This window comes from Drosophila teissieri, chromosome X, assembly GCF_016746235.2.
Source record: "Drosophila teissieri strain GT53w chromosome X, Prin_Dtei_1.1, whole genome shotgun sequence".
Lineage (NCBI taxonomy): Eukaryota > Metazoa > Arthropoda > Insecta > Diptera > Drosophilidae > Drosophila > Drosophila teissieri.
The window spans coordinates 6,914,992-6,934,266 of NC_053034.1; the positions used below are offsets into that span (position 1 = coordinate 6,914,992).

The window sequence follows — 19,275 nt, forward strand, 5'->3', positions numbered from 1 at the left end:
TGGGGGGTTTGCTATATGAAAAGGTGCTGGGTGGTGGTTTCTGTTTGTTTATAAATGTGTGTGTGTGTGTGTATTTGTGGGTTAAGTAAACAGCAATGTGCATTAGCAACAAATTGTTATTGTTGCCAGGCTAAGGGCGATAAGCAAAAAGTTAAACTTACTTTTGGCAACGGAATGAAGGAAATCCAAATAGAAGAGGGGAAAGAAAGCAAATAGATAATGATACTCGTGAATATAACTCATTTTCATGTACCATTTCATAAATCAACCAGAAGTTGCACAGAAGGTGTCGAAAATACATTTTATTTTGCGGAAAATTTAAGCAACTTCTCAAGTCCTTGAAAACACGTTATATAGCAATAGAAATTGTAATCTCTGAATTTCAGTGATTCAGCAGAAGTACTTCTACATTTCCCCCACGAACTTACTTTATCTAGCCGAACAAACAATCTACCGACATTCAACTCCATCCCCATTAAACGTATCCAGTGAAGTAGCAAATCGATGTGAAATGGAATTGGGCTTCGAGCTCTAATTTAAATTAATGACACACAACAATTGGACACGCCCCGTATTAAAGCTTGCAGCGCCAGTTCTTTATTTTCAATTAAACAAATAGCTGAATTTGACATTTTCTTGCACGACAAAGGAAAGAAAAGTTCAAAGGAAAAATCATAAACGGAAATAACAAGTCGATGTGAACGAAAAGAGAAGAAAAACAAGAAAGAACGCTATCGTCCAGTTCCCCGACTATCTGATACCCGTTACTCAGCTATTGGAAGTGCGAAGGAGAAAACACTGACAGTTTTTGGCCGTTTGTGGGCGTTAGAGTGGGCGTGGCAACATGGGTCAAAAAACTTGCGCTGCGTCTATGTCTCTGTTACATACTTTTCAACACGTCTAGTATACCCTTTTACTCTACGAGTAACAGGTATAAAAACGCGATAAGAGCGATGACAGGCCATTCCCATCCCCCTTTTCGACGTCACTGAAGTTCTTATCACGACGACATCGAGAATCCTGCGGGGAACGTTGGAAGTGAAACAGGCTCTTGGCCTAGGCAAATGTTTACGTTCACTCCGCACTCCAACCACTTCGTTTCTTTAAGGCGATTACTTGAATGTCCCGGAAAATGGAAACTTTGATAAAATGAACACATTGCAATTCAGTTCCATTCATGATTCAATTAGCCACAGACGAGTGAACTTTCGGGGGGATAAACCAAAGCACATTCAAATTACTTAGGATATACTGTAAAAAAAAAAAGCCACCCAACATTTCAAGCACTTTAAAATAATGTTATGCATCTGCAAACTCTAAAACTTAACTGCAAGCGATACCAAGCTTAGCCGCAATTAGCCAATCCCTTGCAACATCAAAAATAACCAAATTGGATTTAAGCCCCAGATTAAGTCCAGCCAAGAATCCGACAAGCACTAGCCAAGTACCCGCTGTCAGCGAATGTGCTGCGAAAAACGAGTACAAGTATCGAGTACCTGGGTACAGTCACCTGTCAGTTGTCAGTTGCATTGTAAATTACAAGTTCATTTGCGACTGGCATTACATCCGCTTAAGCGTCTAAGCCATACCGTCTTACACGAATACTTTGCCAAGCTGCATAAATTATAAGCCATCGCCGAGATGCAGAGGTAGCAGCTGAACGACAGAGAGCGATGGAGAAGGCGATGGAGCAGGATGGACTGTGGACAAGGTACAGTCACCGCTAATGGAACATAATGAGGAGCCATTAGCGAGTGTCGCGGCTAACTGTGCATTATGCACTTTTTGGCGCCAGCGAAGCGTTCAATTGGTGTTTATGTACATTGCTTTTAGTGTGGCTGCACTTCACTGCGGATGTGACTGTACTGTGCTTTCAGTGTGGGTGCACTCCACACTACTATGCTCAAATCAACCGACGCGAGTCAAGCTAATGAATGATCTGCGCCTCAAGCATCATTAACGTCGCAGCTTCACTTTTCACGCTTTTATTTGATTAGTTCATCATTTATTATTATTAATTAATGGCGTTTCGCAGCGCTGGCTGTGTTTATTATTAATCATTATTAAACACCTCAAACAATAACAAATTTGACGCGATTATCATCATAATTGCGGATATGGTCAGAATTCAATTTATTGTATGTTCTGCGCTGGAAAATCCTAACAAACATAATAAGTCACTCGATAACCAGTTTTATTTTGTATTTTTAACTCGGTTTTTTGGGTTCAACTGCAATCCACTATTAAGTTATGATGATGGTGCAAAAGTATTTTTAGACATTAATCCCACTTGAATGGGTTTATTGTTGGGTGAAAATTTGATGGGAATAAATGAGGAAAGTAAAACTAAACTGACTCAGCTGAAAGTTGTACACGATGAGTGGCTAACCTTGAACTTACCAATCCATTCAGGATCCCCCACTGTTTTCACACCCATTTGTTATATTTCATAGTTTAGCACAACAATAATGATTGAAATCTACCCAGTCTTCTTGTCGTTAATATTTTTTGCCTTTATCTTATATAGATAGTTAATATATTCTTTGATTTCAAAATCAAAGAAGAATAATCAAGGTGCAAAACCCAATTAAGTTCCACAGAATTTCGGCATGGATCAACAGCCCTGAACTCTTGAACCATCCATGGGTGCCCTGCTGTTTCAACACCTATTAATTGTGATTAGAATTCACAAATCCATTGAGGAATTTTTCGTCAAACTTTTGCTACCGTTTTCGCCGCGTACAACATCATCATGGATTGGATCTTCATCGTCTGTGCTTCTTACCCATCATCATTTGTTCGTTAACATCCACTGATCCCAATCAACATCATCATCATCAACGCCGACTTTGATGCCCCTCGAGTTGTTTTGCCAGAATCGAGCGGCGACTTTTGTTGTAATGGCCCTCGAGTGAGGGCATTTTTGGTTTTTGGATAGCCCCAAAGCAAAAGCACTCGAGCCAGCGAATCGCGAACCGGAACTCCGCAGAAGTGTTCATCTCTTTGCATTTATCGCTTTTTTCGGTTTATGGTTCTATCTTTAATAGCAGACAGGCGCGTAGATCAGAGATCACTTTAATAAGATTAGAAGCATGGATCTGCTTAGGGCCCAAATACATAAATTGAACTAATACAACTAATGCAAATAACTATTTGTAACTATTAAAAAACACTTCTTTATACAAATAAGTTTTCTAAGCATTCATGTATATAGCATATGCATATTTCAAAGCAGACTGTCTGCCTAACAACTTTTGCAGAATAATATTAGGTACTGATATGAGTGCCAACCCCCGAAAAGGTTGAACCCATGGCTTCGTTGTAGCCAAAATTAGCTTAGCCGCAGCATTTTGACCAAGTGCCAAGTGGCATGTACTGCGAAAATGCACCACTCAGCGGGTTGCAGGCCAAAAACCAAACCAACCACAGCCTCACCCACCGCACAAAAACAAGAAGAAAAAAAATTAGAAAGAGGGCGGGCCTTGAGGGGTTTGAAAAACTATTCCAAAAATTGTTTGCTGGCCGCGTCTGCCTTTGGCTAATTAAACGGCCAAAGCAAACAAAACAACAACAACAACGAAAAAAAATCTCAGCAAAGAAAAAAATGGGCAAAAAAAGAAGGCAAAAAGAAGTTGAACAGAAAACAATTAAAACCGAGCATGGAATGTTTGTCGGAGTGTGAGTGCTTGATGGAGGGGCTATAAAACCAAATCGCTCCAGCGGATTCGCCAGCAGTTGCCGTTCGAGCGTTCCCCAGATCGAGAATCCGTCTCCATAATCCATCTGTACATCATTTGATTTCTTTCTTTTTTTTGCAAGTGTCTTGTGTGTTCTGTGATTTGTGGTTTAAAAGCGCGAAAATGATGCGACCTCTGTTGACCGTTGCCCTTGTGCTTTTCGGCTTTTCCTCGGCCATTTGGGCCGGTCGCCTTAGCCAGCGGTATTTGCCCACTCCGCAGGCGAGTCAGCTGCACTACCATGGTGTCAGTGGCCAAGGACACGCTCGTCCTGGCGCAGGACATTCATTTGCAGGCGGCTCCAGCTTCCAGCGGCAGCAACAGCCGCAAATTCCCATCGTGAGGAGCGACTATAACAGCGACGCCAATGGCAACTACAACTTCGGGTAGGAAACCTTCAATTTCCCCGTTAAGTTATGAACTAATGGTACCCTATAAATTCTCAGTTTTGACACTGGCAATGGCATTCACCGCGATGAGACCGGTGAGTTCCGCGGCGGATGGCCCCACGGATCGCTGGGTGTCCAGGGATCCTACTCATACACCGGCGACGATGGCAAGCAGTACACGGTGAACTATACGGCTGATAAGAACGGATTCCATGCCGAAGGTGCCCATCTGCCCGTTTCTCCCGCGGTGCCCGCTGCTTCAGCTGGGTAAGACCAAGAACCACTTTATATGAACCACTTGCTATGAGTATTAAACCTTATGTAATCTCAGTCGCAGCTCTTATGGCGCCGGTGGATCTGGCTACCGTGGATCGGCCTCATCGCATGTCCCTGCTCCTGCTCCTGCCACTCGGTATCTGCCACCAGGATATCGCCAGCGCAGGCACTACTAAGTGATATACTCGATGGGATGAACAGAACACCCAGTAAACTGCTATTAATACTGTAAATTTCAATAAATAGAAGCCTCTTTAGGTAATTTTCGAAAAACGGTTGACTTTATACGCTGGTTCTTTAAAAGCACAATTATTTAAAAGTAAATATGCCAGCAATTACGACAGATGTCCTTCTATTCCCATTAAAGGGGCTAACCAGCATTAATTTATATACTGCTTTATACAGAAACCATTGCGAAAAACTACGACAATCGAGTAACCGCCTTTGTAGCTAATTTAAGTGAACAACTTCTGAGCCCCGCCCACAAAAAGGCTGCCAAAAGAACACACTGCCACGCCTCTTTGCTGTTTGCATTTTTTTTTTTTTTTGGTTTTTGTGGACTTTGACTTTTGGCCAAAAACCGAAATATAGTAAGTGCTCAATACAAAAACACACAGACGTTCGAGGGAAGGGGTGAATTAATATGCAGTTAAGCATTTGAGGTCCGCAATCAAAACAAGCGAAATCCCTGCTTTTGCCACGTTACCAACTTTTTGCGCCCTTTTGGCAAACAAAAAACCAAAAAAAAAGAGTCTAAACTTTTTGGCCATTGTCGCCTGGCATTAATCATAAGTAAAGCCAACTTTTGCCAACGTCTGAGGCTCTGTTTATTTTTTGTCTGCAAGTTGAAGCTTTGAGTTGAGGACTCTTAAAAGACAAAAAAAAGGTGGCGAAACTTTAATGGGGAAAGATAATAAGGTTTTCAGTTAAAAGAGTTAAAAATTAGTGAAATTAAATTTAATTAGCTTTAAGTAATATCAAAATCATATGCATATAAACAGTTAATATGATTGGTGTTTATAATTGGAGTGCAAACCAAAAATTCGTATTATTTGAAAGATCTCAAAAGACGGATAGAAGAAAAACCCACAGGCTTTTCAAATGCAAATGCTGCCACACGATTTTCCCACCGCTTTTCCCTTGTTTTTCCGCCCATTCTCCACTCTACTGTCAAATTTCCTTCTCGCATTGTCTCTGAACTTTCTTCTCCGTCCTTTTTTCGGAATTGTTTTCGATGATTTTTCCCGAGCCATTCTTGTGTCTTCATCTTTCTTTTTCCTTTCTTTTTTTTTTTCCTTTTCTAACCGTCTCTTGGTCGCTTAGCATTCGCATTCCGTTTTAGCATTAATTAAAATTACACTGAATTGCTGCGGGGGCAGCGGGGGAATTCCCAGGAAAGGAGCCAGCGGCGGCGGGGGGCTGTTGGCGAGGGGGGAAAAGGATGTTCTCATAAATTAAAGGCGCTTATGAATTTTATAAATTATTTTCCATGTTGCGGCCTCGCTGGGGAAGATGAACAATTGCTGGCGATGCGAGGGGGGAAAATGCAGAAATGGGATGTCTAGAGAACAGAGGAGATTCTAGCTGGGGGGCTACACTCAACGAAATTATTATATACTATTAGTTTTCAGCTATTGCCAATGTGTTGATCTCAAAAATGATAGTTTCTTAAATCCGAATATATTTCGCAGAGAAAAACGCCATAGTATATTTTCAATTCACTTAAATTTTCTGCCAGTGCACAAGGAGCGGCCATTATGAACAGGCATCGCTCCGAAAGCGCCCGAAAGTAGGCAGCGCTTATTGAATTTCATTAACATGTGAACTGGGTCTTCTATTTTCGGAGGTCCTTCCTCTGGCGGGTTGGCGGGGTGGCAACTGCAATCATTTGCATGCATGTCTGTGCATGTTTAACTACATTTCCACCACCTCCACCCCCACCCCCAGCCCCCGAAAAGCGAACTCACTTAATTTTATGCCAAAACAATGACACGCCATAAATTTAAACGGATTTGGCGCTGTGCCGCGAGCAAAAAATCAAGTTACCGGGCATGAAGCAACCCTTAAAGGGGGTTGAGGGGGGCTTTCACAGTTCAGGGGCGTCGTCGTTGTGAGGGGGTGTGGCGGAGGGGTGGGGGCGGAAACGGGTGTACTGACATTTGCCAGGGGCAAACACACAGTTTTAATGCCAGAAGAAAATCACACAAAATGGCACATGGCAAACGTTTAGAAAATTACACAATGCAAATTCAAATAAATATTTTTAGGCACTTGCAAGTATTCCATATAATATATAAACTAAAGATAGTTAATATTATATATTTTACAAAAGCCCACTAAAAACATATGTTACAAACTTTGCAACTGGTGTCAAAAGTGCAAGTTACATATTAAGCATATTATTGATAAACTGCTAGTTTTAGTTGTGGGATGGCTTAAAAAATACATTCTGCGCTTGAAATAAAAACATAAAATTAAAGCTTGACCTTAGCTGAACTTTAACTGGGATGTGCACATTAATTTGGCTACACCTGGAATATAATTGCGTGCGAATTCGACCCGAGGAGAAAATTGAGAAAAGCGAACCTTGCGTTTGTGTCAGTCAATTTCAATGTTAATCCACCTGTGTGTTTGGAATGGATGTGCTGCGCCATGTGTGTGTGTTGATATTGATATGGCAGTTGCACGCACATTTTCCACGCTTTTCCCCCCATCCCCCATTCTCCCTTTGGCAGTTACATTACTTAGCCTTAGCCAAAAGCTTTCCCCCGCTTTTCGCCCGCTTTTTCCCCCGGCTTTTCCGACTCGGGTGAGTCATCTTCATTGGCAATGCGAGAACGTTGTTACCCGTCCCAACGGACATCATTTTCATTAAAATTTTAATAGTCTGTGTGTGTTGGCCCCCAGTTTTTCCCCTCCGCGCCTCACCCGCCCCCTTTTGGAGCTCCCTCAGTGTGTAACACGTAATATTATAAATTTAGCAAGTTATGGGGGAAAATAAAGTGGCCTTTAGTTCTTACGGGTGAAAAAAACAGAGTGAACCCCGTTTGGCATTAAAAAATATCGCATAAAATATCTTGAAAATACCAACAGTCATTCTCTTACACATTTTACACATATCAACCTTTTCTGTTGAACAATTTTTCTGCTTAACAATGTTTCTGGTATATATTTTCTATTTCATTTTTTTTGTATAAAAATCAGGTTAATGACAGCGTATATTTCCAGTTTTTATGAATAAATTCACAACTTTACGAGTCATTTACAAAATTAGGATTTACCTAACACATAAAATATGAAAAATTCTTTGAATAACAAATATTAAAAAGAGAGATGAATGAAAACAAAAATAAGTAATTTAATAAAACTGGTAGCTGGTATAGCAACTGAAAGCCATGTAATATGCACAATGGCTTCAGGGAAACTATAAATCTCTACGCACATGCCACCTCGTTTTCCCTCCCACAAATGTTCCGCCCCCTTTTTCCAATTCGTTTCGAGAGGAAATAAATCGAAGCGAAATAAAATATAAAAAAGGAAAAAAAAACAAGAAATTCCAATAAACTAATTTGCACAAAGCGTCGAGGAAACTTTTGGCAGCTGGTTGACGGGGGACTTTATGGACCCAAAAGGAACAATTTGAGCCCCCTTGCAATCTGCTTAACCAGCCACCCCCCCCCCCTAACCCCCTACCACGCCTCTGTTTTTTCTCAGTCCCCCAAACTTTTACCAAGTATTTGCGTATGAATTTTAAGCAGCTGGAACAAATGCAGAGCCAATAAAAGGGATAAAATTGAAAACCAGACAGCGCACTCACAATCCCAAGGATACACATATATATCCCTATCTGCAATACATATGTAAAATTTGCATATGTGTGCGTTAACTGCTAGCGGTATTCCCTGGTCGTAATTGTAACTTCTCGCCAGCCCCAACCAAGAAAAAAAAATATAAAATTTCGCTGTATAAAAAAGCGTGGAGCATCTTGTTGCGTATTTGGTGTAATAAATTAGCATCGCGTTTCGCATTATTGACTGGATTTTGAATAATAACACACAAAGGACCCCTCGAATCGCAGGATAAAGAAGGTGCAGCGACAGTATCCGTATCCACGGGATACATGTAACTGTAGACCGGCGACAAATGGAGAATTCCACGCAGGACCTCCGAAAGGACGAAAGTGAGCAGTTGTACACGGCAAGAAACTTATACGACTTACTTGGTGCATTGGTTCAATAGTAGCTTAAAGAAACGAGTATTTAGCTGGTACTGAACTCTGTCTAGAAATATTTATTCAATTTGTAAAGCAGCATTGTTTTATTTCGCGCAGTGCATCACATTTCAGCAGCACAAAGGCAGTGCCATGTAATACATTCCGAATGCTGCAATAGAGGATGGGGATGTGGAGCATGGGGAGCACACCACATCACATCCTGCTGGTGTTTTGGGGCGATTCACACAACTCAGCACAATTGCGCACATAAATTTAGTGCGCCAAATTATGCGGCGGGTGGCGTGAAGAGAAAAGTCAAGTGAATGGCACACTCAAGTCAGCGGCATGACGCCGTGGATTCCACAAAACGTGGCCAAAACTAAGCTGGGGCCAAATTAATGAAATAAGAAACTTCATTTCAAAAGAAATTGTATCAAAATTTGTTGGAAAAATTGTGAGAAATTGATATATAATGAAGTCTAAAACTAAACGCTCCACGCAAATGGAAATAAAATAAAAGAATGCTGCTATAATTGATAAATAAAATGAAGAATTAGTTAAAGGGTATTTTTTTAAAATAAAAGTTACAGCTTTTCTCATACCTTTTTTCAATTGCTTATTTTGTTTAATATTTCCCACTTGCACGTGTGACTTTTCTCATGTGCGTTGGTTGGACAGTAGTCCACCCACCTTGCCACAGAACTCGGCCCATTTCTCCCCCATTCGTGCCACCTTTCTGCGCCCATCCCTGCCCCCCTCCACCACTCCATGTAACCCCCCCACTTTTGCAACCTCTTTCCCAGACTCATTTGAATGTATTACAACAAGTTGGAAAATGTTGCAGAAAACTCTCCAAGCTAGAAAGCGAACCCAGAACGAATGTTGCCGACATGAATTATTTAGAGCGCCAACTGGGTTGAGAATGCCCCCCTCCCCCATCACCCATTCACCTCCTTTATAGTCGCCCCCCTTTTGGCTGCCACCCATGTGTGTGTTTGATTAAATTTGTAGGAGAAATGGAGTAAGCTCCTTGAAGTTGTAGCAAGTTTTCGGGAACTTGACTCGGAAATTAACTCGTTTTATTGCGCCTTTTATGGAACTATTTCTGTGATGTGATGGTGGTGGTGCTCTCGTACCTACCCAGCTACTTAATACTTGAGTTTTACCTAGCAAGTGAAGGCTTCATTTCTTGCAGATTGCTGACTGACAGGGCAATTCCACGTTATTACCAACAATAATTCACACGCAACAAACGATGGGTGGGTGGTTGCTTGATTCTGGCTGTTTTCCAGAGGGGTGGCAATCAACAATTGTTGCATGAATAAAGCGCAAAGCGGACAGGACATTGAGGCTAATGATTGCCAGCGCACACAGATCACTGAGCACGAAGATTGGGGCAGGGGGGGCTTTTCACCAGCATCCAGCTACCCTCCTAATGCTGAAAATTGTGCCATCAAAAATAATGCGTGGGCGGGAAATTTTACCCCGATGGCATCTACAAACCCCCCACTCACCCCACAAAAAAATAAAGAATATTAGGCACTTGCTGGGCCAAGATAACGCATTAGATGATGGAAATTATCCGGGACAATGGAAGAGAAAGCCTGTCGTCGGGTCATTGTGGTGCCCATGATGGAAACTAGAGCCTGGCGAAAGGACGAAGGAGAAAGTGGGCGGAAGTGGGGTGGGGCAGAAAGTCAAAGGTGAACAGTGACAAATAAAGGTCCTCAAATGGCGCAGAAATTGAAATGAGCAAGTGCCTGGCATCAGTCGAAAATGGAAAATAAACCAGGAATTATGCGTATAAAAAATGATTGGGCACTCTGTAAGTTGTAGAAAAGACATTAGTAAGGCTTAGTAAAAAGCGACCATTACAGGGTATTTCAACTAATGCAAAGAAATTTAAATTGAATTGTATGGCAAATCCTTGAAATTATTAAATTATGTATCTCTTTACTAAAGAAGTTATAGTTAAACCAAATTAAACTATGCACAATTACATAGCTTTAAATGACTTGCTAGCTTACAACAATTTGTGATCCTTTAACCAACAAAAAACATTATCCCATTATATTACAAATTGATAAACAGATTACCATCCGTTTTGGGTCAATCGAATTTGAATAAAGTTCAATCAAAGTCAAATTTAATTCCCCCAAGCCAAATGAAATGCCGAAATGAGGTGTGTGTGCGGTCGATTATGGAAGCAATTTGAAAGTTTATTTTTCGATTGGACTGAACTAGTTACTTAAAGTGCCAACAACATTTTCAAATGCCATTTGTTTACCGTCCCTGTATATTCCGTCTATACTTTTTGCATTACTCGGTTGTTCCACTCATATTAGGGAAAATCGAATTGACAAGGACAGCCACAAGTGGTTGGGTTGGTTTTTAGAGGAGTGCCATGCGTCGGGGTAAATGCCAAATGGGAAATATCGAGGGAGCTCCAACTCCAACTTTTACTCCGACTTCTGATTACTGAGAGTGCCCCTTACGTGGGAGCGATGTCACTGGGCGCCTGGGGGTGAATAAATCCAAATCCCACGCCAACGGATTGCCGGATCCGTCTGCCGCACACCTGATAAATCCATCAAAATCCGGAAGCCGCAGTAGTGGAATGGCGAATTCGTGTACACTGGCATTAATCGGGAATTTTCGCTTGCATATACAAACATTGAAATAGTATAAAAATAGTATTCTAAGAATAGTACTACAAACAGGAAATTTGGAAAATAGAAAGCTCAATAAATTTAAAAATACTGAAGAGCAACAAAGCCAATGATTTGTAAGGGTATTAGCAATTCAACAATTTCAAAACACTTTTGCCAACCAACTTGTCCTGCTTATTTATTTATCAAGCGAACGGCGGCAGGTGAGGCAAAGTTTTGGATTGGACTTCCGCCTTTTTGGATTGGGATTCGGTTTCGTCAGGGGTATTACGTTTACTGTCCACGCAGCTTATCGAATCGGACAGCTGACAGTTGTGGAAGCTCACAGGAGCCGGAGGAGCCACTACCAGAATAGATGGATGGATGGATGGATGGATGGGTGGATTGGAGGATTCACGGGAGGATGGGAGCGATGATGAGGCAGCGAGGTAGAAGCGATTTGAAGTGCTCTGCAGACAGAGACCGCAGCGTACTTAGACAACGTTTGCCGGCTGATAAATGGTTGCCTGTCACTTAGCCGCGTTCTTGATGGAGTACTAAGCCAAACATCCAACCATCCAACCAACCAACGAAGCAACCAACCACCCAACCATCCACCCACCCATCCACCAGCACCCATTTAACCCACAGTCGGAGCAACTTGCCCGCAGGCGTGCTAAAAAATAAAACAAAGTTGAAGTTCCCCAAACGAGAAATCGCATTAGTCAGCCCGAGGTTGAGGTTGGATTTGAGATTGAGTTTTAGGCCAGCGTGTGGACTTCAACTTGAGGTGGAGACTGAGTAGCCTACGGCTAAGTTCCGGCTGGAAGTGCATTTTTCAAAAGCCGTCTCTAAAGTTCTGTTATAAAATATGAAATCGCAACAATCATGTATACAACTATATATTTGAAGGCGACAGTTCAGGAAATTCACTACATCATTCATTAAAAACATTATAAGTATTGCATAAATACACCGCCCTATAATATTGCGCCTCTAGACTTTAATTTCTAGAAATAATTTAGTTAATCGACTTAAAAGTGTCCACCTGCTGGCGCCAGCGGCTTTCAGTTTCACTTGTATTTTTTTCCCAGTTGGAGAGCCTTATTAAGCAGTGACTTTAATTATGTTTAAATATTCATTAAGCTTGGCCCGGAGTCCTGCCGCATTTGCAGCATTCTGCTTCGCAGCCGCCAGTTTCAATTTCAATTAAACTTTGTTATCGGCTGTGGCACCCCGGGGCCAGAGTGTTTTCGGCTGCCAAATCAAATTCGACGCCCAATTAAAATTCAATTTGTTGCGCGCCATTAATTAGATTCTCCTCCCCTTCCCCCCTTCGTGTTCATGTTCAATGATGGCTTTCGGGGCTGCAGGAGGAGACTGAACTTTCTTCTAATGGCAAACGCAAGCCACCTGAGACTTTGTATCCCCCACCATTATTAGTGTCATTAGACAAGCGAGCCACCCATTTATCTTTATGCAAGTGTACCCACATCCTTTGATCAGTCTCGCCACCACCTGCAGCGCATGGCGGCCCCACTAATTAGTGTGGCCGACGCTGTTGACGAAGCAGCTTTTCCATCGGACTCCGCAATTAGCTGTAATCTATGCGCATAAATTGATGCGGCATGTGCAACATGTGGTGTTCGATTGGTATTTTGGTTTCCCCAATACTTACATACATATACTACCCCTTATACTATATATACGAATATTTATGTTGGCATGACTCACCTGCTTCTGCAACGTGTTGGACAACTCCTCCAGGCACTCCTTGCGCTCGAATCGCTCGAACTTGAAGCTGTTGGAGCGGTACAGTTCGTTGTCCTCCCGCCGACGGTTGCGGCACAGCCTGCGGGTGATTATGTTGCCGCCACTGCCACTCAAACGCGGACTGCAATCGAAAGAAATCAATAATAAAGGTTTTATTGGGATTTTGCATAGAAATGTGCTTAGTTTGAATATATTCAGAAAGCTAAAGGGTATGCAAAAAGTATCAGGTAATTAAATAAATATTATTGTTCCTTATTTATAAATATTTTTATCCGACGCAAAACTTAATTGCTGTAAAAGCTGTTCGGGCGCCATCAACTTGATTTCTCTGCTGACAGGCGCCTGCCCCACCCCCTCTCTGCACATTAACCATCAAAAAAGAGTAAGGATATGCAAAAAAAAAAAAAGAAATAAAAAAAAAGAATAATACTGTGCCCACCGCATGGTGGGCGGGTCACATTGGAGCTCGTTAGCTGGCGCTTCATTAAAATTTCACACATTCGGCGGTAAAGAAAACTGTGCTCCATTTACCTTATTATGTATGCGCGATGTCTGATGTTGTTGGCTTAAAGCCTCAAAAAGTTAAGCTCAGCGCCCAATGGAACGGCGACCCACTTTGCATTTGGGTTCGTTCAACGCCCGCGGCCACTTCAGTGGCTCGAAAATGCTGCAAACTGAAAACTGAAAACTCGGAGTTGCAACCAAAAACTCCAACGCCCCAACTTAACCACAGCCACAACAACAAACAAATGAAAAACTCTGAGAGGGCGGTCGAAAATGGGGTAAAAAGGTTTAAGAAACAAGGAAAAGACCGAGCGAACATGTCCCGAGGGGACATAAATACGATAAAAAACAAAACAAAAAAAAATAATAAAAAAAAATAAAAATAGTAGGCAACCCGGTAAAAACTATGCGGCAAACAAAAGCACAAGCCACTGGAGCAGACTCAAGTGGCAGCCACTTGGGCACTCCAATGCACTGGAGCTCCAGTTGCAACTCCAGTTGCGCGCTGCACTCAGAAAAATCGGTGTTAACAAAAGTTCTTTATATATTTCTTAAGATTATATAAGGTATCTTAAATTTCGTTTTAAAAATATAAGTAGTGCTCCAGTTTTTGTTTAACTATTCTGTTTGGAGTGTGAATTGCTTATCAATTGAGTTCCTTTTTCTTAAGTGTATAAGTGGTACTCACCCGCAGGGCTTGCAGTGCGTCATGTGCAGATCCCAGTTGAGATGGAAGTTGAACATGCGCAGCTTGGCCACCGCCCGCTGCCTCAGTGAGATGTCCGGCTGTCCTCCAGATCCGGATCCAGCCGCACCTCCTCCAGCACCGCCAGCTCCTCCTCCTCCTCCGCCCGCAGTGGTTGCCTGCCCGAATCCAGATCCTCCAGTTGGTGCTAGTGCCGTGGCGCGCTGGGGATTCGGATACATCATCACTGTGCCGCTGGGCGCCGAAGTGGCAAACAGACGACGGGATGAGCCACCGCCACCGCCAACAGAGACGCCACCGCCATGATGGTGACTGGGACGATAGTGCTGGTGCTCTTTCAGGGTATAAAAGCCGCCCGAGGAACTGCAATGGAAAGCAAGTCAAGGCCTCGTTAGAGTCGCCGCCAGGAACACCAACCCACCACTCAACATTGAATGGCATTGTCTGGTGAGAACGAGAACATTGAACATAAAGAAAACCACCATGAAAAGGGGTGCTCGAGAAATCTCTACAGTTTTGAATGCGCTTCAAGTGGCGCCCAAAAGAGCATATTGTCTTGCGGCATTGATTCATCGAACTTCCGGAACGCGGAATCCGGATTTCAAATATGCACATCGTGACATACTTTTGAACACCTTAGTGGAAGGATGCAAACAATGAAACGAAATTAAGCCCGCCTCTGTTAAATTGCAAATGTTTGAAAAGAAATCTCAACTTACGACATATTGTCGCCACCAGGATCACCGACGCAACTGGTGACTCCCATGCCACCGCCACGTCGCGGACGACTCTTTCGCCGGCGTCGCCTGCGGCGTTCCGAGGAAGCGGTACGTGTTTGCAGGACATGTTGGCTCAGGGATTTGTTACATCCGCCACCTCCGCCGCTGCTGGCCAGGCGTCTTCCGGTGGCATTGCTGCCCCCACTGGCGGTGATGCCACCAGTGGCGGCCAATCCCTGGACAGCGACCACCAGCTGGCCATCGCCGAAACCGCCAGCCGAACTAATCGTGTCGGTGGATTGAGGCGTGGCTGCAGTGGCTCCTGTGGCGGCGCCACCGATGATTCCATCGCCACCTGCTGCTTGCTGTGGTTGCGACTTGCTGGTGTTGCGCAAACTGTGGTTTACTTTTCGCCACATGCGCTCCATCTTGAAGAGTCCGCTAGATTCCTTGCGGTGCAATCGATGAAGTTAGTCGGTTGTTGAAAGTGGTTGTTGAATTTCTTTGTTAGCTTATTACAGTTCCCATTACTCGTTTCGTTTTACCCCAGCAAATAGTTTTTAATATATATATACTGTTGTTAAATAGTTAAGTATTTGTAGTTAAGATATAAGAGCTTTTTTTAAGTTAATGCCAAATGCGTTAGATCTGCTGGATTTCCTTTGTTGATTCATTGTTGAGAATTTGTGTGCGTTGTTGAATGTCTCTTGTTGGTGTTTTTCTTCATGTACCGATCAAAATTTGTTCTTTTTAAAATTACTACTTGTTGAATTATATAATAATTTGCACAAAGAATGTCAAATTTGTATGGGTATAACGTAATCTTTGTTAAATACATTAATTGTTGTAAATATGTGATATAATGTGAAATGATTAGCAATTTTTTAGTTTATTTATAAATGCTTTAAATTTATGGAAGCCGTAGATCTAAGATAAATTTATTTGCGTAATCCACAACATTGTTTTAAATGCATTTAAATGTAAAAATTGTTGTTGCTAAAGCGTTACGTTAGTTTAACTTTTGTGCGAGTTTAGTTTACCCTTAATCTGTATTAATCCTAAAGATTTAATGTTTTTGATATTGGCAAGCACATTTTTTTTATTCTTGGTTAATTTATATAGTTCAATTGCCACATGTTTTTTTCGAAAAGTTTTAGCTATTGCTAGGAAGTTTTTGATGTTTACTTTCGTTGTTGAAGTTTTTTCTATTCAATAGTTATTTTGTAAGATAACGGTTTCTCTCGAAGTTACTGTGGAATAATTTTAATGGGATTTAATAATGGGATCGGCTTAGTAAACTTTGGTTGTTAGCTGGTGTAAATTATCGTTGTTGTTGAATATTCTTGGCAGTTTTTGATAGTCGATTATTCCCCCGTTGATTTAGATAGTTTTTTTACCTAGGGGTCGATTTCATGTGACGTTCTTATTATTTGTTTTTTCGTGTTGTTGTTTCTTAATATATTTATCAGTTGTTTTGGTTATCCATTTTCCTATTGGGAAATTTCAGCTAGCTACGAGGGCTGGGACATTTTCTAGTTTCCTGTTTGCCACTCATCTTCCTTTTCTGCTTTTCCTTTCGGTCTTTGGGGTCTTTCTCCTCTCTTCTGTGCTGCGGTTGTTGTTATTGTTGTTAACTTATTGTTCGTAGGTGGCAGTGATTAGTTGTTGTTGCAGAAGCCGTTGTTATTGCTTGATTGGCTTTCATCTTGGATTACCTTACGTCTCATTCAAATACACAAAGGGACACACATTCGATTATACAAAAAAGCTACTCAGCAGGAACTATGCATTGTTGTTGTTGTCATTTCGATTGTTGTTGTTGTCTGCGAATAGCGGAAGCGGAAATCAAAGAGCATGAATTTGAGTCTAGGAGTCGAAACAAATGTACCCTGCAGTTCCACAATTAATCGCTGCGATTTCCCTAGATTTGTGATGTACAAATAATACCATGGGTAAAATGTTAAAATTATTTTTAGTTTAAAAACAAACTGAGCGGTGATTGAGCGCTCGTGATGAATACTAGGCGGTGATTCACTGCTGCAAACGTAATGAATGGAACTGCAGGGTACATATATGTATGTACGTATGTATGTGTATGCTTAGACTGCTTAAGTTCCTGATTGTGTGTAATTGTGTGGGTGAGTGGCCTGCACTTTTAGGTTAAGCACGCGCTTCACTCATTTTTTCTTTTTTTCGTTTTGTTATGTTTGTTATTTGTTTTATTTTCTGCCTAAGCCGCTCTATTTTTGCCCCTATTTGTTGCTGTTGTTGTTTTCCACATTGCACTTGTGAATGAATGACGAATTTTTTTGCCACTGCCTCTCACTCACTCTCTACAACGCTCTCGCTCTCTTTTGTCTCTTGCTTGCTCAGAAGAGTTACTTTTTATCCCGTTATCAGCACACTTTATGCACTTATTTTAATAGCTGTGCTGCTTCTTTCATTTTCACTATCTAATTTTTGCACACAATTTGTGTAATTTTGCGTGGAAAATACACTTATTAAGTGCTGCGAATTCCACAACTACAACGCAGTTGTTGTCTCGTTGTCAGGTTGTTGCTGTAGTTGTTGTTGTTGCTGTTACCGTTAGCGCCTGCCTGGCTGCTGGCACGTTGAGTCAACATCATTTCAGTTCACCCAAAAAAAAGCCAAAAAAACAGGGACACTGTCTCTCTGCACAGTGGGTTGCTTTCGCTTGTCAAGTTTATTCCAAAACTAAAAATTTGTTATAAACACAAGAAAAATAGTAATTATAATTCGTTAAATATATTAATTATACAAAAAATTGGACACTATAATATAATTTTCGCAAATTGTTTGAGATGTGAAACCAAAAACACCCACGGTGCAAGTCAGAGAGAAAGGTTACAATAGAGAGTGCAAGAGCTGGAGAGAGTGCGCTCTTGCCGCTTAGGATGTGAATGTGGTCGTGCGTGGGCGCAAGCCAAGTTACGGTATCCAGTCCCGTTTCCGTATACGTGTGAGTTGGTTTTTTTTTTGGGGCTGTATTCATAGTTGTGTCCTGTGTATAACACAAACACATTGCGCTGCAGAGGAATATACTCGCACAGATAGAGAGAGAATGAGAGTGAGAGCGAGAAGAAGCTGGCTGTTTAACCGTTTTGACACCTTTTGTTGCCTATATTTTGGGGCCAGCAGTCTCACACACACACACATGGTCGCACAAAGGAATTTTGAATACCGGTTAAAATTTTGAAAAACACACACTGCCTAATTGGCAAACGGCTAACGGTAAACAATCAATCGGAATCCACAGGAATCCACATTTTTGTATCACACGAGAGCTGAGCAGAAGCCGCTGCCCGTTTATTGGCAACGCGCACGCACAAATAACGGAGCCACTGTGGCAAAAGCAGCGGCTGTGAAAGCAGCCTCAGCAGCTGAGAGCCGAGGACACGAGGACCCACACCCGAAGTTGAAACGACAGCTCAACCGCTTGAATATCAGGTCGGTAAAATGTAAACATTGGAAATATCGCTTGCCGGGCTTAAAAGCGAGAGCGAGAGCCGTTGAAAGAGAATCCTATTGCAGGACGATTGCGCAGCAAAGCGACATCTGTCATGTGTTGTTCGCAACTAAAACGATAAAACCCCCAAAGAAACCACCAACAGAGGGCGCATCGGTGGTAAATGCAAAGAAAATTGAGATTAGATTTACAAAAAAAAATAAGCTGGAAGTTTCCCTTATGGACAAACTGCTTGGAACGCCACCAATAGCGGGCGCTGTGGTATTTTCTACTTACAAAATAATACCAGCAATCATATCATATATCTAAAATACATGTCGTATGCGTAATATTGCAAATGAAACACATGTCGTATGAGCGATATTTACCAAAAATATCACTCATTCGCAGTGTTGTTGTGTTTGGCATACGTATTTATTAAAATCAAAGATTGACCAAATTGGTTTGTTCAGGACAACCAACATTTTTTTCTATATCAAAAATTAAAAAAAGAAACACAAAGTCGAATGTCTGGTATCGCAACACTCATCCGATAAGTAGGCAATACTTTTTGTCTAGCCATACATTTAGTACGGTAAGTTCGATTCTGCCGCCCAGCAAATAAAACATGAACGAATTTATCGATTTTGTATAGTATTTTTAATTGTTTTGCCCGTCATCAAAGTCCCCAATCAATCAATCAATTAATCATTGCCAGCATCCGCTTCCGATTAGGTATTTGTTTTCGTGTCTGCTGCATCCGGTGTTTCCTCTTAGTTGTACCACATGTGTGTCTATCTTTAGTCGTTAAGTGTATATGTAGTATAAAGTTGATACTCAATGC

At 41.8% G+C, this 19,275-nt stretch overlaps 2 protein-coding genes across 3 annotated transcripts in view; one reads left to right on the forward strand and one right to left on the reverse strand.

Annotated features, from left to right (window-relative positions):
• The window catches only part of LOC122623178, a 50,284-nt gene extending 34,891 nt beyond the window's left edge, over positions 1 to 15,393 (reverse strand). The window contains 3 exon segments of the mRNA XM_043802163.1: positions 12,998 to 13,157; positions 14,229 to 14,609; positions 14,966 to 15,393. Of these exon segments, the coding sequence (XP_043658098.1) occupies positions 12,998 to 13,157; positions 14,229 to 14,609; positions 14,966 to 15,393 (969 nt within the window).
• On the forward strand, positions 3,861 to 4,578 carry LOC122623179 (endocuticle structural glycoprotein SgAbd-8). 2 transcript variants are annotated; one of them, XM_043802165.1, is made up of 3 exons: positions 3,861 to 4,123; positions 4,184 to 4,393; positions 4,458 to 4,578. In XM_043802165.1, exons 1-3 carry the CDS (start codon positions 3,861 to 3,863, stop codon positions 4,576 to 4,578), a joined length of 594 nt encoding a protein of 197 aa, XP_043658100.1. The 2 variants fall into 2 exon arrangements, with proteins under 2 accessions (XP_043658100.1, XP_043658101.1); XM_043802166.1 differs by having other exon boundaries at positions 4,464 to 4,578.
• Positions 15,394 to 19,275: the final 3,882 nt, after the last annotated feature.